The sequence below is a fragment of the Micropterus salmoides genome, unplaced genomic scaffold (assembly GCF_014851395.1).
Source record: "Micropterus salmoides isolate LMB-PRFRI ecotype aquatic unplaced genomic scaffold, ASM1485139v1 Ms_hic_scaffold_18, whole genome shotgun sequence".
NCBI lineage: Eukaryota > Metazoa > Chordata > Actinopteri > Centrarchiformes > Centrarchidae > Micropterus > Micropterus salmoides.
In genome coordinates this window covers 20781668-20805474 of record NW_024040928.1, presented here as the reverse complement: position 1 = coordinate 20805474, position 23807 = coordinate 20781668, and the positions used below count along the sequence as shown (strand labels likewise).

General features: G+C 39.7%; 1 protein-coding gene across 10 annotated transcripts in view; it reads right to left on the bottom strand.

The window, feature by feature from the left end:
* Nucleotides 1–23807, bottom strand: part of lama2 (laminin, alpha 2) — a 224143-nt gene that overhangs the window by 122243 nt on the left and 78093 nt on the right. For all 10 annotated transcript variants that reach the window (XM_038726304.1, XM_038726303.1, XM_038726305.1 and 7 more), the window contains 4 exons: nucleotides 6666–6770; nucleotides 3907–4118; nucleotides 3077–3188; nucleotides 2425–2538 (listed from right to left, as the gene is read on the bottom strand). In XM_038726304.1, coding sequence (XP_038582232.1) covers nucleotides 2425–2538; nucleotides 3077–3188; nucleotides 3907–4118; nucleotides 6666–6770 — 543 coding nt within the window. The remainder of the gene's footprint in view (nucleotides 1–2424; nucleotides 2539–3076; nucleotides 3189–3906; nucleotides 4119–6665; nucleotides 6771–23807) is intronic.

Genomic DNA, 23807 nt, shown 5'->3' with positions numbered 1-23807 from the left:
GTGGGGAAATAAGGGCTGAGATTAGGGGTGTGACGATATACTGAGCTCACGAGAGATGATACACGATATTTTAGCCTCATAGAAATCTATTTATGTTGAAATATATGAGTTTGGGGGTCTGGGGGTTCTCCCCCAGAGATTTATGAGAATTAAACATTTAATTTCCTGCATTCTGGTGAAACTTTCTGCACCAATTTTCCTTCCTGCAATAATTTATGGTGGAAATGCTTTTATTTATGTAAAAGGGAAACAAAATTCAGGTGGCAGGTGACAATTAAAAATCTAAACATATAAGAGAATGGAAAACTTGGCCAAAACAAAACTGTGTCAAGAAGTTGTTAAAGTTACCAACTGGTGTGTGACGACGAAAATCTCATCGGATCTGCGCAAATCAAGCAGGTGACCCATTTTGATCCCAAAACGGCAAATTTCACCAAAAGGTCAGGAATTTGCATGCCAGTAGCTGACAGGACCGGCGTGGTCTTCTCCTGCTGTAGCCCATCTGCTTCAAGGTTTGCATGTTCAGAGATGGTATTCTGCATACCTTGGTTGTAACGAGTGGTTATTTGAGTTACAGTTGCCTTTCTGTTATTTCAAACAGGGCTGCCCATTCTCCTCTGACCTCTGACATCAACAAGGCATTTTCGTCCACACAACTGCCGCTCACTGGATATTTTCTCTTTTTCGGACCATTCTCTGTAAACCCTAGAGATGGTTGTGAATGAAAATCCCAGTAGATCGGCAGTTTCTGAAATACTCAGACCAGCCCGTCTGGCACAAACAACCATGCCATGTTCAAAGTCACTTAAATCCCCTTTCTTCCCGAATTCTGATGTTCGGTTTGAACTTCAGCAAGTTGTCTTGACCCTTGTCTAGTGCCATGTGATTGGCTGATTAGCAATTGAACAGGTTTACCTAATAAAGTGGCTGGTGAGTGTCCAGCTACAACAATAGTTGCAGTATCATGATGGTACTGTGCTTGTATGTCAGTAATGTTCCAAATCATTTCCTTCTCAGATCAAATATCTCTTCACTCCTGAAAAACACCCTTAACCTATAGGACAATGGCACCATTCAGTCACTCAACTACAGCCAGAGAACACAGTCCTTGGGGAAGGGGTGTGTGAATATGTATTCGCTGTGTGTGTGTGTGTGTGTGTGTGTGTGTGTGTGTGTGAAAGAGAGAGAGAGCAATGAAGCCTGCCCGTCTGTCTGTCTTTTATGGCTCAGCGAGTGTGTGTGTGTGTTCCTCCCTCTGACATAGCCCAGCATCCTCCTCATCTATAATGAAAAATAACATTGGTAATACAAAACCCACAGCTCTCGTGTGTGTGTGTGTGTGTGTGTTTGTGTGTGTGTTGTTTGTGTGTGTGTGTGTGTGTGCTGGTGTGCGCGTGTGTGTGTTGTGTGTGTCTGTGTGTGCACGTGTGTGTGTGTGTGTGTGTGTGTGTGTGTATTTTAGTTTGATGCTAACTGACAGGTTAAGCCTGAGGCAATGTGTAGACTGGGGAGTGACGGTGTGTGCGTGTGGAGATGCACATCAGCAGATTGATGTGTGTAAGTGTGTGTGTGCGTGTGACAGAGAGAGAGGGGGTGTGTGTGTCTGTGTGTGAAGCCAGAGAGAAAGTGCGTTAACCTGCAGTTCCTCTGATGGCCACTAGATGGTGGTTCCAAGAACACTGCATTAAAAAGTGACACCTAATATAACTCTTGCATACAAAACCAATGTGTGTTTTTTTCCCTAATTTATTCTGCTCGGATTTTTGATTTTGTGTCATAAAATATCAAGATGGTGTAACTACCCTTTCTAAGCTCCCTCAGGATATTGTGTGCAGCACTTGCGTATCAGGCTGTTCCAGATTTCAGTAGCCTATTAGTGATATCACAGTTTATGGGATGAACTCTCAGCTCTAAATTGACCAATACATGTGAGCAACCCAGGGCTCCCAGCCAATTGATTTAACCTCTCAATGTTTCATAAATAATAAAAAATCAATGCTGTAAACATGGGCTAGTTAATACATAAATAAAAATGTCAGCTCCTTTACTCGTGACAGACAGGTTATTTAGCATTATACCTTAATCATGATAAATGGGGTGACTGATTGATGAGTTAAAAGAGAAATAAAGTGAATAATGTATTGAGTACAAGCACAATACAAGCAATATTATGTCTAAAATTATAACACTGTAACATGAAATATTGCAATTTTTTTATAATAATTATTTTAGTATTGTCTTTTGACATTATCTAAATATGAAATGGGACGCCTTTAAATTTGCTGCTCTCAACATGTGATGTCTGGTACCTCTTTCCCTGGGGGGAAAAACCCTTCATCACTTCTGTGTGATTTTGAGCGGTGAATTAAACTAAATGATCAGACAGACAGATGAGTGTCTTAATCAACTTATTGGTCATCTTACCAGGCAGTGTCCTGTGATCTCATGGCATTGTGTAGCATGTCCGTGGCAACGACAAGCTTCACACACACCATTGTAGAGATTTCCCTTAACCCTCCGAAAACCAGGAATACATGTCTGAAACACACAGAAAGACAAACACACACACATACACAGTTAGAAAGACAAGAAGACAAATAGAGTTGTCTGTCTTTAAGCTTTAAATATTTATCCTTTGGTCCACTAATTAGCACCTTGAGTGTGTGTGCTTGTCTCTCTGCATTACAGTGTATGTTTCTGTGTGTGATTAAGTCTGTTGAATTGCGTATGAGTGTATGTGAGTTTGCCACCTTCTGAAACTAAACACTGACTTGACATTGTTGTTTTAGTTTTGCTAAAGAGGCTTTAAAAGAAAACTGGGATGATCTTTGATTGATCATGTAATACTAAAAGTAAGCGTTTAAGAAGCAGGTATGCTAAGAGAAAAATACAATAAAACCAAGATTTAGGGATCAAAATGATGTGTACACAGACATTTTACATTCAACATGACTTAAAATAAATGGCTAGGAGTCTTGGGAAAATGTACATAAGTATATGTATGTTATTTTTACTTATGTACTTTTTGCCAAGGCTGTTTTAAAATTGCAGTAGGTGTGTGTTTGAGTGTGTTTACCTCACAGGAAGTTCCAGCATATCCAGGAGGACAAGAGCAGATTTCTACAGCTGATGCTACCCTCTCTCCTCTGGCAGAGGGATTAGCTACCTGCATTGAGAATGAATGGAGTCTACATGCATACACCAGACATACACACACACACACGCACGCATATCCAAATATCAACAACATCAACATGTGGAACATTGGTCCTGTGTCTATTTTTAAAACCTTCACTTCACACAGGGTTTAGAGTTCATTTTCTCAGGCAGAATTTACCTCCAATCCCCCTTTATGTTTGGTTTATAGAAGGTTAAAGTGGGGTTATCCAAAGGCTGCCTGAGAGTCTTAACGCTGGGTAAGTTGTTTTGTTTAATAAATCTAAGAGTTTAAATTAGCAACTATACAATAGGATATTTTAAACTTGGGAGCATAATGTATTGCCTGTACAAAGTAACACTACCACTATGAAAATGTGTTTATTCTAAGTACAACTTTTCACCAAGGCACTCTAGCGGTTGTTAGAGTAGTAATTACATACTTGTCATGGGACAATATCTACACTTGCATCAATCAATAGTCGCGCTAGAGGTTTGTAGAGTACTGATCAGTTATAGGGCATTCAATATGTACTCAAACTAAATGCATATATAACACATCTTATTACAGTGAATGGATGATATTTGGAATTTTAAATGTTAAAAAAATAATACTAAGCACCAACTAAAATATTAATTATGACTATATCCAGGAGACTTGACTTGCTGTATGTTATCATCACATAATGCTCAACTGAGTGTGTGTGTGTGTGTGTGCGTGTGTGTGTGTGTGTGAGTGTTTGTTTCTACCTGTACACAGAACTGGGTTCTGTGCTATAAGAGGCCCGGACCATCACTCTAGTCACATTGGCTAACACAGACAAGAAATCCCTCCGACTAATCGGCCGATTGCTCTCTGAAACCAGGAAGTTCTCAGGAAGGAGAACAATGTGATTGGTGCTCGGCGAGGACGGGTACACTGGCTGGCCAAACCTTCTGTCAATAATCTTGATCCCACTTCCCTGGGAGGGAAAGTAGAAAGAAACATTTTTAATTTGCTTTAATTTACTTTGCTGCAGATCACTTTTGATTCTAAAAATCTAGAAAGTGGATATTCATTCAACATAAATACAGTATGACACCTCTATCGGAAAGGACTATTACACTCAAGTGATTTGGAAAAAATGAGTAAGAGTGAATTATGTGTCATTAGGTAATGTGCTGCAGTTTCTATTGACATTTTGAATGGACAGAATGCAAAGTGAATTGAGCCTAGCCCTTGTATCTGACTATCTCTTGTTGAGAACAGATCAATGGCATGTAGCGGCTAACACAGAGTGACAACTACTGATGGAGGGAGAGAGAGAGCTCACCATGCCAATAAACCATTAAATAAAAACAAATTGAAAGGGAGTAGATGGAGGGACAGATAAAGAGCCAGAAAGAAGTACCAGGGTAGAGAGATGCAGAGATAAAGATGGGAAGAAAGAGGGACACAGAAAAGAAGCAGATAGATGAAAAAAGTCACCTCTGAAAAAAATAGTTTTCTGTCTTTTATTGCTTCTCAAAATCAAAATTCAGTAATTAAAGGATAATGTTGGCACTTTCCTATATTCTTTGTATTGTGAAGAAATCCCATGAAAAGACCAAAACAAACAAAAGTGCATCTCTCAATACTTCACGTCTTCCCCTGTGGCTCTCAGCTCCAAGCCCATATTTTTAAACTCATAATATATTGATTTGCATAAGTGAGCACCAAACTGGAATTTGGAAACATATCAAAATCAAGTTTACATCTGTTCTTTTAGGCTAAATGAGAAGCTCCAGATGCACATATTTCCAGTACAATGATTGTTGTTGTTGTCATCATGAAGCGCTTGGTATTTGCATATTTTCTTTTTACTGCAATGATGGAGGCTGTTAAAGTAGGCTGGGTTGAGAGAAGACGTGGAAGTGAACAACAGCCATATAGACAAACAAAAACAGAGAGATTATTGTCTATTCAGAAAGTTACACCCGAGTTGCAAGCTTCTTTGTGCGCTTCACAAAACCACACAACAAACTATATCACAACTTGGTGCAGATATGCAGAGTAAACAGTGGAGGAGAAACAGAACGAGAGAAAGAGAGACAGTGAAGAGTGAGAGAGCCGTTTGACAGCGTGTAGGTGGTTCATTATGGTCGTCATTTGGAGTGGCTTTTTGTTGACAAGGAGGCCGACACTTGTCCTCCTCTCCTCCCATCTCCTTCCTGCCTATCGATCTCGCTGACACGTCTTTAAATTACACAAGCTCATTGGTCTGTGACTATCCATCCCTCAGTTATATTTCTTACCTTTTTATCATCTTTTTCACTTCTTGGTTTATTTCTTTGTTCCCTTCCACCCTGTTTCTTATATTCTGTCCTTCCTTCCTTCCTCTGTTTCCTACGGTAATTTCTTCTTTCCCCCCTTTCCTTCATTCTTCCTTCCCTCCTTTCTTTTTTAGCTTTTTTCCTTCAGTTTTTTTCCCTTCATTTCTGCATTTTCATGGCACATCCACATAAAGTCATAATACAATTAGTTTTTGCATTTGTGTCCATATTTAATCTAAAATTGCATCTCTGTGGGATGAAACTTTTCATTTATCTTTTAATTGTTTTCCAATACGCATTTAAAAATTAGATACTTCCACAAGTTATAGCATCTTATTAAAGATAGAGTATTTGAATCTATTTTCAAACTATTCTAAATAAAAGGTCCTAGTCTTTAACACGTCATTGGTGAAAAGTTGTGTGTGGGAGATAACATCATTTCTGCAGCTCTGGCACACTGTGAACGTGGAGGAACACACACACCAAACCTGCTTATGGGCCTGTCAGTATTTGTGTGTGTACTGTTCACTTACACACACACAAACACACAATGTTGTTTAGTGATATACAGTAGGAGATATAAACAGTTAACTAATAGTGTTGCTGCTTTGCTTATTGGTGCCATACATCATAACACAACTTGCTCATTATAAAGACATAGAGAGAGAGGGGAGAGAGACTCTATCTGGATTTTTTATTGCTAAGTTCAGCATTTCTCTGCCAGCTGTAGCTGCTTGTGTGTGTGCGTGTGTGTGTGCACTTCTGTTAGTGTGTGTGTGTTTTAACTGCTTTTATTTGCTACTTCATTTAGTGGTCTTCACTGGTGCAAAAGTCAATGGCTTGTGGGAAAAGAAATAATGCTGCCGCCCCTAAACACAGACACACACATATTCACACTGATGATGGTTTTCTCTAATTTCCTCCCACTCTAAAAACCTTGCATGTGTTAAGTGTTAGGAACACTCCTGGTCAACGCCCTTGACCAAGGTGCTGCCCAGATATCTGGAGCTTATTTCAGGGCTCTACACTTGCCACTGCTTCTGATGAATCTGCCAGATTTAATGACAGGGTTTAAATAACCCTTTCAAAATCAAAACCTATTACACACACCATATAAAAGACAGTTATATTGTTAAACAGCCCTTCATTAGCATTTAATATCAAAGTATGCCAGTGCTCTATGATGTCTTTATCTGTGTGCATGCTTGAAAACATACCTCTATGATTAGGTCAGGTTCTGAGGTGACTCTAATGGCCATTTGTTCTTGTTGGTCGGTAGTATAAGACACAGTGTAGATCACACTCCCTCCGTAGGCTGAAAGCTGAAGAAAGACAGAGAAACACAGATTAGTAAATTTTGCAAACATCTGTAGAATTAGGGCAAAATTACTGACGTGATTAATGATGTTTTATGTGTCTCCTAGCACACAGCTGATACTCAAAGCATGAAAAACAACTTGTATACAATTGATTAACTGGTGTTGAGTATATTTCTTAGGTGTCCTAATTGATGTAACAGGGAAAGGTAAGACAGGTCTAGCTTAGAGTAATATAGCTGACCCCATAAGTGTTTGACATTATAGCTTTAGGTATTTCTCACACGTACTTAACAATAGACTGATTAGCTAGAGACAGTAGCTCAAACGTCAGGCTAGAAGATATCAGTGTTCTCTGGGAATCTTACAAGATTGAGCCATTCAAGAATGTTTATAAGAACTAACTGGCTCCACAGATTAGAGTACAACTCTTGGATAGTGAGAGATTCCAATATGACGAAGCACTGGAATCTAAACATCAGATAGATTAGGTGTTCTAGGTGAAGGTGACCTAATAGAGAAACCTACATGCACTAGGGGGAAGACAGAAACATAAAAGGGACCACAAGATGTTATCCTTCAGATTTGGTGTTGGCATTTGACGTGTTCACATGTTGTATGCTGGCACTGTATCTCCTCGGCCTGGCTCAATAAATGATGCTATGTTAAGTCTTCATCAGTCTCAGAAACTTCTTCACACCTGACAACGGGCTCACAATAATTCTCAACAACTGGGAGAGTTTACTTCACCTACATGTTCATTAGGCTTAGCTGAATGCTGACCACTGAGGCCACAAGTGACAATAACAGGATGGTAAAACGTAGTGTTACAGTAACACAACTGGAGAAGAGTCATAGAAGTCAGAGAACTGAATCAGTTTTGACAGTTACAGAGCACTAGCTCTCTAAAGTTTGCAAACATCAGTCTCAATAAGAAACAGGTCATACCTGACCAAGTAAAGCTGTAGCAAAATCTGTTAGCATATTGAACTGAGCATGGGTATAATTTATTGCTTATTAATTTAGTTTCATTTGACAAAGGAAGGATGTGGGGGCACGTAGAGATTAAGAGCATAAATGTGACTAAAGGAAACCAAAAACTAAGCAACCCCGGCCAGAGTAGTGACTAAGGTGGCTCAGACAGTTAAACAGTTCTACTTTAAGGGTATCTAGTGGTGTTATTGACCTCTAATAGTGTCATGGAGGGTTTTTTCTCTGAGTGGGACCCCATTTTGTTTCTGTCCTGCATGCGCATGAGGACATACACAATGCTATACACATTCCTGCCAATTGTTTCACACTATTCCACTGCTCTACCGGTGGCGGTGATGCGCCAAGATATGCAATTTTCTAAGAAAAATCTGAAGTGTTTTATAAGGAAGGAAATACATTCATCTTATTTTGTACGATTTCAAGGATACAACAAATGCATTGCGCTTTGGCGAGTAACACTGAAGGTAAACATAACTTGTAGTTAGTTTTTCAAACTCCACACAGCATCTTTGACTACTATAGAAATAAAAGACTGACAAAGACAATCAACCAGAAGAAGAAAGGGGGAGCTAGTTTGCAAGGAAATCACATAATATAGGAATTGTAGACCAAATGTCACACGATGGTACAACAAAGATGACTGGCCACCTGCATACTTCACAGTCTTTAGCACATATTACAGATGTGTCTTGTTTTTCAGAACTTGGTGTAATGTATTTCTGCAGCAAGCACACTGGCACAGAAATCTGATGTAGTCAAATAAAGTCTCAGAAAAAAAGCATCTTAGAATAATTTAAACACATAATATATTGAACAATTTGTTTTTAAAAAATGTAACACCTACTTTGTCACACGTACACAGTGTATTTAAGAAATATATTAATTGTTTATGGCAGCAGTCTCATTGTACCAGTGCCACCACTACTTCAACAACACAACCACTACAACTTCCACTAATGACAGTTTTCCTAAAAAAAATATTTAAAAATGTTTAAGAAGTAAGGAGAACAAGAATATTCTACAATCTTTGTTGTCTTGTGTGTTTCAGTGCAGTGTTTCTGTCGAGTCCACAGAATGAGCTTTGGGTGGAGAATCGCTGCGTCGGCATGATCCTGAAATTTATTATTCTGCTCCAACCTGAACAGTAATGGGTGGGAGAGCGAGATAATAATGCCACCATAAAAACAGAGAGAGGGGGACACTGAGGAAGAGGGGGAGAGAGACAAAGAAATTGAGCCTTAGACAGAGAGAGATAGAGAGGGTGTAAGAGGTGGGCTTAATGCCTCCATAAACCTCTTCCATTCTACATCATTACTCTCAGTTCTTAAACCGGGAGGAGGAATCACCACTTTCACAGCTGACTGAAAATACACACACACATACACACTAGCGGGCATGGAGGTGTACTTGGGGTGGAAATTTTATTGACTAACACTTATTCTCTATCTAACCCCATTTGCTGACTTGGACTCCAGAATACAGTAAAATCCCAGCTTAAACTTACACTACACAGCCTACCCATAAAAGACACTTGTGCTGCTCGATCTCCTTCACCATTAGCTCATCTGCACTCCAGCATGGGCTCTGCATTCATCAAGTATGTTCCACTGCAACAAAACAGCAGTGTGATGAAAAGGAGTATATATTATTTGGTTGAACATTATGTGCTCTTCAAGCCAATTAAATGTAAAAAAAAAAATTAAAACAAAATGTCTTAAAGTAAATGTTATAAGTATGCATACATACAAATTAAACTTGCATTAACTGATTTTTTGGGTCACTGTGGGGCAATGCCACTAGCATCATATACAACATCTGAGATATCACTGATAATGGGGAATGGGTTAGCAAACAGTTGCCTTTCTCATGTCCAATACACACAAAATAACATTAGCATATAGATAGACATAGATGTATTTTAGGCATTTAAGTCCACTTTTAGTTCTGTTTTCATCTCCACCAACTCCAGAAGGAAATTCTCAACTCTTTAGCTGCTATCCAACAAAGGTTAAAATCAAGGGCAACTGGACTTCTTCAACCAAGCTGGATTTTAACCTTCGTTGGATAACTATGACCTGGATGACTGAGAATCTTCATAGACATCTTTAGCTGCTAGGTGCACCACTATGTTCACCAAGGGGTTGCTAACTTTCTCCGTCCCCCGCTTTATCTGTGCAGGTCACGTAATGTATGCTTTTAGAATGTTTTTGCAAAAAATTGCTGAGGTGATGAGACTAGTGAGACTCAACCAGAACAGTGATATTGAAGGCCATCAAACAACAAAAACACTGAGAGTTGGGTGATAATTCTCTGTTGGTTCGTCTAACCAATAACTAAAAATCTAGATCAAAGCACAAACAGGTTGCAAACATCTGTAAATGCTCTAACTCATCCAATTGTGGAAAGTAACCACTCAGCATCATATGAAATGAGAAGTAGAAGAAAAATCTTCTCCTGTGTATTCCCAGGAAGACATCTGCACTGATGGCACTTGTATTTCTTCATGGATTATTATCTATCCCATTAGGACACTATTTAGCAATTTATTTTCTATGAAATTATTGACATTTCTCAGAAAACTAATTTCTCTGATGCCATCCACTCAACGTGGATAATATCAAAGCTTCTGTCATGGCAACCTGATGACCCTTCAAGACCCTGGGGAAGAGGAAATAAAAGAATCAAAAAACAAGAAATATAAAAGACCAACAGAAAAGCACAGCAGGAGAGGTACATTTTAGGAAGGGAGAGGGGAATTATTGAGAGGAATGGAACAGTAAACACTCAGACACAAAGACACACACACAGCTACAATAGACATCAGTTGCATCCCCCCAAGAGCTCCATAAGCCTGTTATTAACTCTATTAGTAGAATAAGAACAAGACATAATCCTTGCTGTTAAAACCCTTATCAAGAACCTGGCACCATCTTCATTAAAGTAAACCTTCCATCAAGTCATTCAGCTTCATTTGTGGGGGTAAAATAAAGCAAAATAATCTCATATCACAACATTTACATTTATATATTTACTGAAAAAAAGAGAAAATATTCAACTAAGTCATTGTTGAGATGGGAATTTTGTGTTTTACGGGTTTGCTGCAGTTACAGGAGGTATTTTACATCCTGAAATTCAAATTTACAACTTTTAATTCCTATAAAAAATCCTTGACCTAAAATACTGTTGAAAGTTTTAGTGACATACATCTAGCATCCTCTTTGCTACTATTTATCAGTTAGCATGAAAAGAAAGTGGACACACAGAGAAGAGAGAGGAAGAGAAACAGAGAGAGTAGAAATAAGAAAATTCAAGGGTGGAGGAGGCGGAGAGTGAAACAAAAGATAGGATAAAGTGCAGCAGGACAGAGACACAAAACAAGGATAAAGTAAGAGGGAGGAAAGGCGAGAGGAGAGCAAACAAGGGGAAGAAAGTTATGGGATTTAATTTGCTGCCTATGCTAAGGAGTAGGTTTGGCACAGAGCAGGAAGAGGTGTGAAAATGAGTCACTATCGACCTCAGTCCTCCTCCAGGGTTCCCACCAGAACCTGGTGTAATATAACTTTTTTCCAAAACTTCAAGTTGGAAGATATATTTGAGTATCAATCAGAAGTATGCTATCTCACACAAATCACTGTAATATGCCGCTGAAATTACTGACAGGCTTCACAGAGTCTAAGCTGACAACATACTGGAAATCTCAGTAACTCTACTTAAACAGACTATTTTATCCTGAACGCTCCAACTGGACTAACATCTCTTCACACAGTGACACTAACAACAGTAACTCTAAACATGTCACCCAGCCGGTTACAGTAATATAACTACTGTCATTACAAAACAATTTAATACATTTGACAAAACAATCTCACCTCAACATCCATTTAGTATGTGTTCTGGAGCTTTCAATCATTTCAATCACCTGACCTTCATCAGTAGATGGAGTACAGCAATAAACTTTATGATTAAGTCCCCAATTTCAGGGCTCTTAAAAACCCAAGAGCTAAACCAGGGATTTGAGTTCCTTATGTCAGCAAGTCCTGAGACTAACAAATCCCGCAACATGTCACACACACACACCTTTCTCAAGCCAGCATTGCTTTACAAACACTAATTAGAGTAAACCAAATGATCACTCAAAGCAAAAATGTTTATCTGGAACACTGTGAGGAAGAGACAAAAAACCAACACAAGCTAGAATGTTATCTGGCCCTAAACAGAAATTATGAAATGGCTGGATCTCTCTCTACCGTCAGAGATATCAAGCAGAGGCAGCTTCTTACCAAGTACAGACTCGGTGACCGCACCCTTGCAATTGAAAAAGGGAGACATAAAAAGTCCTTGTTACCAAAGGAATATAGAGTATTAAAGCACTGTAAGACAGGTGAAGTGGAGACAGAGACACATTATCTCCTGAAATGTGACAAACATAGATGCATAAGAGAGCAATATTTTGAGAAATTCCATCCATTAATACTGGATTTCAAAGAACTGAAGATAACAATAAATTAAGAATAATCCTAGCCAAGTATGTGGCCCTGTGTCACAACCTGAGGGACAGCGAGTGACTCAGCCAACTGCTGCACTTCACTTTTATACGTAGTTTATGTTCTATCTGCATTTGTTATTTTTGTTTTTGTAATTTATAACTGATAAATTGAATGGTCTTGATTGGATTAATCTTGTTATGTCATATTTAAATGTAAACTTTTTTTGATTTTGTTGAAAATTGGTTTGGCAACATAGTTTGAATGAAACATTCATGCCAATAAAGCACACTGAACTGAACTGAGTTTGCCAAGCTGTTATGAAATTGTAGATATTCAAGTTTACATTTTTTGCATTTTAAGGGCTTCTCAGTGCTATTGTAAAAGTTATCAAAGTTCATTCTTGTGAAATAATGTATGGACAGGAATTTCTTAATTTGCTCAGGAATAATGGAAATTTCCTACTTTATCTACTAATGAAGATCGTATGATCTGAGGTCCAGAATAACGATTACACCGACCTTAAGGTGAGATTTTTATGTCAACAGCTGTTTCTAAGGTCACAATGAACATTCACACTCAAGTTAAAAAATCTTTTCTCCCTGTTGTCTATTTTTTCCCATTACACATAAAATAAAAAGGTGAATAAACCAAATATTTAATCACACAAGTGTCCCCTGATTTGGTTTCCTCATGTAGTTATCTCCTTTCATATGGCAAATAATGAGTTTCCTGAAATTGAGAACATAATTATAATTTGACACATACTAATCACTTTGATTTTATACAACAACGAGGAACAGAAACATCAGACATCAACACTGTTTGGATTCCCTGATCTCATACAACAAGGAGAAACTGAACTTTTGTGATTTTAGAGGTGAGAAACCGCGCAACCATCAGCTTTGTAGGTATAGAAGAAAAGTACATTGACAAACAAATTACTGATTTTAGGGAGTAATGATATTACTTAAACTGAAATAAGCTATTTGTATGCAACTTCCCTTTGTGCCTACCACATGCTAGTTTCTTCAGAGAAATGTTTGCCAATCTGCATTCGTTAAATTTTTGGAATACAAAAGCTAACAGTGGCAACCGATGCTCTCTTCAGGCGACTGGGCATAGAGAGAAGGAGGGCTGGTGGGGGGACAAAGGAAATCATCCTTCAGGAAATGAAAACCAGATTGTCAAAAAAGCTTCGGTAAAAAAAACTCCCCTAAAATGACACACACAGGCAGGCGTGCAGGCATACACAGGAACACACACAAATACCCAGCAAAACAAAGACACACACACAGACACACCTGTGTCGCCTTTCTGATGCCTGTGGTTGTTTGCAATTGGTATCGGGAGTTTTCCCTCTGTTTATCTACCGGTTACACACAAACACACACAAACGCACAGACAGACTATTGTTGTTCCTAGCAGTAGGGTTAGATTGGCTCCAGATGGACCAATAGACTGAACAACATTCATCCAACCCAACCTTCTGTATGTGTGAGTGTGAATGAGAGAGGGATATATATGTTGGCAAAGACAAAGGAAAGTCCTTGTCGAAAACGTAGCAAAAACAAAAATAAAGTCTGCAAGTCAGAGCACGGTCTTGTTTGGTTCAATATCTTCGGGGACAGACTCTGTGCAGACCTGCTTTTTTGGATGTGCTGCATCATACCTATTGGTGGAAGGTGGGTTCAGTACCGTTGAGGCAAATTGTGTATTCATACTTTCTCCTAGTGTAGAGGGGCACTGTGTCCATGGTGGTCCTTCCTAGCGATAGCATGCAGGATGGCTCTTGATAAGTGTTCCTTGAGTTGGAGATGGCATTTGTAAACCAACATGGTAATAATGTAGGACGGTGGGCGTGTCAATTTATGTGTGTTTACCCATCTTAGTTGCAAGACTAAGTCACAATAAGCAGGAATGACAGCTGGACAGGAATTTATGTTCTGAAATGTGCACAGAAGCACAGTTTCAGACAGTATGCATGCAGTATTCTTTATTTTTTTTGTGTGTTTTTCAGGTTGGCTTTCAGGTTGATTGTACGTCAACTTGTTACTCCTCTCCAGGTTTCCCAGACTGGGAGAAAGTTTTGGCAGCTGTGGGATGATCCTGCTGGACACTGTAGAGGTTGAAGGTACTTGCTTTGGTGTCCATGCATCCAGAACAACAAGGGGTCCTCTCTTGTTGTTTGCAGTGTTTGGTTGGGGGTCAGTCTGAGGGTATGAACCTGAGTGGGTGCTGGCAAATAGGAGTGAGGCAGATTGGTTGTCAGCTTCTCATTTAACATGCTCTGCATGGGGTTTTCCCTCAGATGAAGTTTGGGGTTGGTGATTTTACTGCCTCAGGGGGAGGGGGGTGGAGAGTGGTGGAGGGCTGATGATGCTCTTGATTAGGCCCATAGACACTGTGCATACTCATAGTAAGGTTTGGGTCAAGATTATTACATTATGATTAGATAAAACAACTTAGGTTAAGGTTACAGTCTGTACTTTTTTGCACATATGGTTCAGATAAAGGGCATTTTATTCCATCAAATTTAAAGTCAAACAGACCTTTTCTACATGCTGCATGTTTTTACAAGTGCTGCAGTAGAAACAGCATTTGCTGTCTATCAGACTTGAAGTAATAATGGCAAGATGACATCCTTAATTCAATACAGTCAGTGAAGATCCACCCCTGAGGCTGGGATCAAACTCACACATGCCATTATGCTAATTCTGTGATTGTAAACATAACACCATCTGCCTCTATCAGCCTCTACACTGACTTAAACATGATTTATTGCTTTACAGTGTAATGGAATCCATCGCAATTCTGTATATTCCTCAGAAGCATTTATCTCATTGCACCAATCCTGATTGGCTGGTGATCGCAGTATCCGGAGGTAGGTCCACCTACCCTTAATTGGTTTATGCTACAATGAAGCATCACTCAAAATAAACACCTTGTCTCGCTTCGTCCCAGCAAGAAGGGCTGTCTGGTGAGACATCTCACTCATGCTGCTCTGAGCACCAAGGTTACACAAGTGTCATTCATAGCATTTGTTTCGATGTCTTGCTATGGGATATTGGGACTCCCGTACTGCCAGACAAGCTTATCTCAGCAACCACAGGCACTCGACATGCAGCACACTGTCCCAGCAAAAGTCCTGTGCTCGGCACTACATGCCCCAAGGTGCCTGCAAACCCTCGCTCATAAAGGCTAAAGCAGTTGCCCCCAAAATCCAGCGGAAGAGCCATTGCTTTGAAAAAGACTTGCCCATATGGGGATCAGATACAAGATACAAAGAGTTGGTCACTTCTCTGACACCCCTTTGTCCTTTCATTCCTTGCACAGCTACATAGAATTAGGCACAACACATGTAATGACTAAGAAAGGCGGTAAAGAGAATGGCACGGTATCAATGAAGCCTAACCTGTGGTGGCTCACGCATGACATATCCTGGGACAAACTGAGTGCATGAGGGATGCACGGAGCATGTGAATGTTACAGACCAATTTCACAGATGCCAACCAGCAACAACATTGTCTTCAGAGACAAATGTTTCAAATCTATCTCCCTCAGTGGTTCAAACTGAGGGCCAGAGAGACCATCCAAAACCACCGCCAGATTCAAAGGGGAAGCCAGTGGCCTGGGAACAGGAAGTAGCCTACATGCCCCCAAATAAAACGGCAGACCAAAGGATGTTGGCTAGCTGTTTTACCTTCAAACTCCACATAACATGTACCAATAGCACCCAGGTACACCTTAATCATTGAGAAGGACCTTTGTTTGTCAGTCAAGTCCTGCAGGAATGACAATTCATGCCAACCAAGCATTAAGAAGAGATATGTCCTGCCTTGAGACACTACTCCTCAAACATCCTCCAGCTATTAGGAGGTTCAGAACCCTGGAGACATGTATCACTCAGACAGGAGATGCACACTGATCCACAATATCAGTCTGCGTGCCAGACGGTTGATATAAGCTACTTTTGTCATATTGTCCATCTCACTAAAACACAATGTTGACTGAGAAACATCTCAAAGTCAGAAACACCAGCAAGAGCTCCACATAATTTCTGTGGGAGCACTGGAGATCTCTTCTTCAGAGGCCTCTCATAGGCCAGCCCGTGTTTACCTTCCCCAGCCCGACAGACTTGCATCTGTAGTGACCACCTTCTGAGATAGGACGGTGCCCATGGGCTCCCCATGTACCAAGAAAATTAGATGCTGTCAGCGGCACAGCACCATTATGCATTCCACAGTGACCATTACCCTCCATGTGCTGTGACAGACGGGGTCCAGTCTAAGGGAGGACACCTATCTCTGGAAATTCCTCATGAACAGAATGCATGAGTTAAGCCCTGACAGCTTTCACCCTCTTTGCTGACAAGTGGGCTGTGAAGTACATCGAGTCCAGGCATAACCCCAGGAAGATATACTCTGTGCTGGAGACAACAAGGTGTTAATTATAAAACTCAAGTCGACCAGATGTTTTATGAGGATGTTCGTTTGTGTCACAGCCTCCTGCTCTGACTGTGTCAGAAGGAACCAGACGTCTAAATCTGTAGCCAGACGAATGCCTTGCTGTCCTAATGAGGCTATAGCTGCCTCAGTACATCGCACAAACACACTCGGGCTCTGGGACAGACCAAAAGGAAGCTCTGTAATCGTAACAGACACCCTGTAAAGTGAAACTCAGATATTTCCTGTGTGGATGAAAAATTGGAATGCAGATGTATGAGTCTTTGAAGTCAACAGATGTGAACAGCTGTTATGCCTTCTTCTTATCCTGGAGCAATTTCTTTCCTTCGTAATGTGATCTGGTGGTCTCCATTACCACTGTAGGCCAGGGAATATTCACATTGGATGCTGCGTGGGAGTAGTGGAAGCCGGCATGCTCCTGTCCTCGTCCCAAGAGTCAGTCACAGGGTCTGAGCGGAAGAGATGAACATTTCATCCTCTTCCTTGGATATGAGGAGCTCTGAGGTGTCCTTGTTGTCATCTTCATAATCTAGCTCCAGTACATCCTCCATAAGTGGAGCCGCCTCGACTAGGACCGGCTGTAAGCCTCAGCTGGTGCAGGCACACGGCCCAGCATTCGCATTAGTCTTACTACTCTTTATCTTAGCTGCCAGCTGGCATGTTGCTTGTAGACAAGAAAGGGTCCTTTCCCAACAAGCTAGCTTGGTGTGCTAGCTGTCAACAAAAACTATTTTCACAACAACAGACTTGAGCCCCCGAGTCTCCGTTCCCTCTGGTGTGAGGGAGGTTAGGATCCATCTTCGTTAGCTTGAGTGCTAACTAAGAAGAACAGTGATGTGCTAATCTTAAAAACCTTACCGTGAAACGGCTAAGCAGGTAAACGTTGCAGCCTATGGTGAAGACTGGAGAGTGTATAGAAGGCAGCTAGCAAAGCGAGAAGAGGTGTTTGAATGTTGCTGCATTGTTGCGTAAGCTATTAGATGGACCAACCTGACGCGAACGCAGTCACCAGCCAATCAGGATTGGCCTAATGAGATTAATGCTTCTGAGGAATAAGCAGGGAAGCACATCCAATAGTGGGAAATCAAAACGTATGCTAAGAATGAGAACTGGACTCATCTATGCTTTTCTATTAATGGATTACTTCACACATCTTGACAGTTATCAACAGCTAGTAAATTTTATTATGTTTCATGCTGTCAAGAAAAAGCACAGAGGTAGGGGGAATAAAAAGTTCCATACTCTGCAACAAGTAACAAATTTAACTTCAAAACACTCACAGCAAACTGAATGCTTGCATTCACTGTTTATATATTTTTTGACATTATGTTTTTGTAATAAAAACATCAGCGAATCAGGTTTGCAATGATCATTATGTTGTATTAGTGGAAAAGATAACCAGGTGTAATGATTTTTTGTTTCTGAGCCATTAGGTTTGCAGTGTGAAGGTTTGAACACACTTTCTAAAAACACAAATTTGTGTGATATAAAATTATCTGGTTGATGAAAACTGGAACAAATCCATTGTGATTGATATAAAGGCACCTTTTCAGCCATGTAAGTGAAAAAAGAAATGGGAGGCAGAGAAGAAAGTGAAGAAATGTGAGGGGGAATCCATCTCATGCAATCAAGAATAGATTAGCAGTGGCACTATACACAAACTCCTCTACACACATTTTCTCTCTCATAAGTCACAGCTCAGCAGCTTAGTAAAAGCCGATGTTGTTCTTATAAAGTAAAAAGGGAGAATTCTCTTTCCACGAAAGTATTTTACAGAAACACTTTTAAGACTTCATTCATCACAACTTTGAGGTGTCAACCACTCTAACCAAGCTGAAACCGGAGCATTTTCTGTCTCAGGTTTGCACCTGTAGCAGATTTCCCTCTTAAAGCATAATTACTTTGTATTACCTCTTCTTTATATGACAATATAGAAGACAAGGTAGACAAAAAAAAGGATGAAAATGGTTAGAGAAAGTTGGGGAAGATAGAGGCAGTTTGAGTAGGAAGTTAGGGTGAAATGTAACACAAGCTGAGCTATGTGTTTGTGAGTCTGTCAAGTTTCAAGATATTTTGAGCTTTCTTTCATCAGCTGTCAACAAAGGATGTGTCTCCTCTCTCCATGTTCGTCCATCACCCCCATCTATCTCTCTGCTTTAATCTCCCAGTACACTTCCTCTCTCTTTCTGTCCATCTCTGTCACTCTTTTTCTCCCAATGATAAACATTTCTTGATTTTGAGCCTTTTACAAGATGGATACAAGGGGATTAGGAAGTTTAGATACTCTGCATTTTTTTTTTTGGAATCCTTTTGTCAGAGTGGATGAGTCTTTTGAACCATAAGTCTTTAATTGCTACTTGGAATAAATCCCAGTGAAGTCACTGGTATGCATCAATGGTTGTGATTGACAAGTTAGTTCTTCGCAATTGACAAATTACAGACTAACCACCAAGTAGACCATTTATCTTGCACGAGGATTTAATGAATGAAAACCCACGAAAATTAAACTGCTCTATTGTCCAACTGTAATTACTATTATTATATGAAGTGGTAAGATATATATTAATATATAGTTATTGTTATAAATTATGTTTCTAATAATCTTGTTTACATTATGTGTGGCATAGATTTACAAAGCTTTGTCAATATTTTAAAGGTGCATGCTTAGATACATGTCTAGATACTAGGGTCTACACTTCCCTAGTACTTCACTGGTTTTTTCTTCATAATTGTACACAAGGAGAAGGAGAATATACACACAGACACACAGCATAAATATGTATGTTAATAAAGTCTGTGTTACTTCAACAATTTTCAACATGCTCCTACATTTAGGAGCACGTGTACTCCATGGGGGGAAAAAGTTACCGTAGATCCCTGGCTATAATTACAAAACTTCTCTTACAAAACCAGAGTCAAACTCTATATGATGATGGAAATCAGGCAATTCATAGTTTTCATGTGACGTCACATTCCAAGGAAAACGCTCTCTTGGATGACAGAAAAGACATTATTTTCCGCTGCCTGACAACCAACAAGCAAGTGATACACTGTTACTTTGAGTTACTTCTGCGTTGCCAAAATGCTGGATGTTTGTTGTGCTTTCGGATGCAATAATCAAGGAGGAGACAAGCCTAGGCTGTGTTAAGTGAGGGATTCCCCAGAAGGTAAAAATAAACGTTACCGGCAGGGACTTGGCGGTTTTTAACGGTAGAAATGCGGCAGCGGATGCTGTAAAGTTATATGGATCGGATATGCCCAACAATTCTAGTTTGTGTTTATATCTTTCTTTTGCTTAAGTTGAAAGGTGATGCAAATAAAATTTGACTGCTTTTGCGGCGTCTCTACGGGGGGAATTGCGGTGTGAGCCGCTATGTTGGTCTGTTGTTTTGGCCTCCAGGTCACCGCGCATGTCACATGACTAACTATGAATAGGCTGGTAAAAGCTCCAGAACATCTACTAAATGGTCCTTGAAGTTAGATTATTTTGTCAACTACTGTTTCAAAGGTCAAGAGTAAACTCAGTAACTCCTCATTAAATCTCCAAAAGAGCGACTAAATTGGCTTTGCGGTGATATTGTTTAATCAAGTAGCATTTCTAAGTCACAAAAAATTATAAAATCAACCAAGTTCGATATCCAATTTGGGTGGAAAACTATTTTATTTATTTATTCGTTTTTTGAACTCTTGGGTCACAAAGACACATGCAGTAAACACAATGTTGACATACTGTAGTATCATCTTATAAAATGGACATGGAGAACATCTTAGCAAACAATTGCTAACACATCCGACAGACACAGAGGAATATTAGTAATTATTTCGAGTAGTGTTTCTGGCCCACTTGGCGAATGTAAGTCCAATACTTCCTCCCCCTGTAGCTCTGTTTTGGTGTCAAAAGCCTGAAAAAAATATCAAATGCATGTTCACTCGATAGTCGATAATCTTGTTTATCTGCTGTCTGGTGCTGTGCAGGTTGCATACTTTTGGTTCATTATTTTTACTGAAAACAGATGGTTAAGAGTGGTGAGACTGAACCAAAAGCGAAGTTGCAAGATGTAAAATCAAAACAATGAAAGAAAGATGTTAAAACGCTTAGAAGTCGGAGGAACTGTAGAATCAAGTGATAATATCATCATATAATGTAGGTTCATCACGAGCAACCCCTTTTTCATACAAATATTTTTTAATTCTATTGTTGAAATAAAATATTGATTAGGGCAGCTTTAAATATCTAATAAAAGTGTCAGCAAAATGCCATAAAAAGTAGTTTTAAAAATGCAAAGCACTTCATTAAAATAATGCCACTCTCGTACTTGCAGCATTGTGAGTTTATATTTGGCTTCATGCTGATTCCCACTTATCTGCACTCCAATGCCAAATAAACCAGAAACACCGGAAAAATATGATTTTAAAAAGAGCACACTTCATGGCCATCCTTGTGAATGAGCATTCTCTGGACCTACACAGCCGATAAAATACCCAATGAGCATTAGTGGAACATGTTTCTGGACCAATGAGCATCCACAGAGCGCACTTGAGCATCCTTGGCATTGATGATACAGGAGGTCACGCACGAGAATTAAGAGCGTTATCACACACACATTTCTACTCATACATCCACTGCTAGTTTGTCATTACACACAGCCACACAGCCTGTCACTTCCAATGATACACGCTAACATGACAGACTACACTGGGTGTGTGTGTGTGTGAGTCGCATGGCATCTATCTCTAACACGATCAGAGATTGAAGCAAAAAATCGCTTTTTCATACAGTACTCGCACACTGCTCCTAGCGATGACACACACACGTGCACACATAACACATAAAGTATGCACACACACACACACAGTGATAATTTGTTTGTTTCCCATGTTTGGAGGCATTCGGTTCTGCTCCACTGTCCCTAATGCCTCTAAAACACATCATTATCTGACTTATATAGGCCTCGGAGTGTGTGTGAGTCTTTGTGTGTGCGAGTATGTGTTTGAATTCAAGTATGTGTTTCTTTTTGTGTGTGAGCGTGTATTTGTGTGCGCGCTAAGAGAAAAACAGTTGATTATCGAGTTCAACAGGCGAAACACTGTTTACCCTGAGAGACATAAAGCCAGTGAGAGAGATACAGAAAGAGAGAGAGAGAGAGAGCTTGGGGGAAGTAGAGGGAGATGATTTAGGAACAGGGAGGTGAAAATGGGAGTCGTGGAAGAGACAGAGTGAGAGTTAGAGGAGCAGACCAATGAAAAGAAGTGGGGATGGAGGGATGCTTAGAGGGAGGCAGGGACCGAGTTTCAGACAAAGAAGTGAGATGACAAGCCAGGCCTGCAGGGTGCAAAGTAATGAAATTCTGTGGTATATTCCTCTAAGCCATGACACCCAGACTAACATCACAGTCAGTCTGTTGTTGTAGTAGGGCAACAACTCGACTTCAGAAACATGGACTGCAGCTATTTGCCAGCTGGAGTGATAAAGTCTAATCATGGCCACTGAAAACCGCAGCACAAATTCAAATAGTCAACATTAGCAGGAGCAGATACATAGAAGTATGGCTGGGAGGGAGATGAACATCCCAGCAAGACATATTCTCACAAGACTTACATCCAGGGGATACACTTTTAGATCATAAAGTGGATCTGTTTATATATTCAAGTCTGTCCATCTGATGTAGCCTCATGTTAGCTTTTACATATTTGCCTGTCAACGCTTTCAACAGACTGTAAACGGTAAGAGCTGTTATTGTTGTGATGCAAACAGTCAGTTAGCAGTAACCTGACAGTGAGATCAAACAGTTCAGACTGCAACTCACCTTTGTGTCATTACAGTGTAAGTGGAACAACACAGAACAAAACTGCACAACTGAGTTACTAGTTTAACCTTGACCAGTCTAATTGTGGGTGCAACACCTTTGGAATAATTTTTATTTTATTTTTTTTTAAAGTTCTCTTTGTCACATACTTAGCAGTGTTAATCAAGTGAATTTTAAAAAATCGAAATTTATTTATATGGTAAAGTATTGGGAAATTAGGAAATGTGGCACCTTATCAATATACATTTCCCTTTTCACACCAGATACAGTATGTTCAAATCACACTTGCTATAGCATGACAGTGACACATTTTTCACATGTACAGTGAATGTAACATCTGTCTAATCTAATGCAATCCAGTACAAAGTCTCTAAAAACATTATGTCTGAGAATATTATAGTGTAAAATCTGTGTTGAGACTGTGTTAGAGTGTGCCATTAGGCACTGTTTTATCAAATAACCGTTATTTTGTCCATGCACAATGGATTTCTTTCCAATGCACTGGCAGCATCTGCGTGTGTATGTACTGTATGTGTGTGTGCATGTGTGTAAATATCTATCTCATGCACTATGCTATGCACTATGGTAGCAGTGTAGAAATACTGTAAAATACCTTGGTAGTAGTGGAGTAGTAGTGGTAATTGTCATTATGTCATTAAGTACATAAATAATCACCGGTGTAATTAATTAGTTAAATACCGTAAAACATTGAATAATAGCCCAGGCTTTTATTTACTAAAATCACTGAATTGACCCTGCCTATATTTGGGACAGGCGTCCATATGGGACAGGCCTTTAATTCTTTTTGCACAAAACTGAAACTACTATGAAACAGTTTATTTATTTCAAACAGAATAATACCTATGTAAAAATTATCAAATAATATCAAATACATGTCATTCATTTGATCTAGCTCTGACAGATGGCTTATGCGCTTTTATTCTGAAGGCAGCAACCTCAAGAAAATAACAACACGGTGCAGGATGAGAGAAGTTAGTAGACAGAGAGCGATGGACTTCACATGACAGGATTCACAACTTGGATGAATTTTTCTGAAAATCGGTGGAACCTTAAAAACTAAAGGAAGATAAATAATCAAGGAAGGGACACATTCGGACTTAACGAGCGGACTTAACGAGCACTTCAAAAGCACTTTCCTTTCCTCTCTTGTACCATGCAGGTTACACCGATAAATCTATAACAATTAGACTTTGGGTCTTGTTGTTTCCGTTAAATGAACTGAACGACTGAATTGGGGAGAATCTAACCGATCTAACGATGTGCAGCATGTCC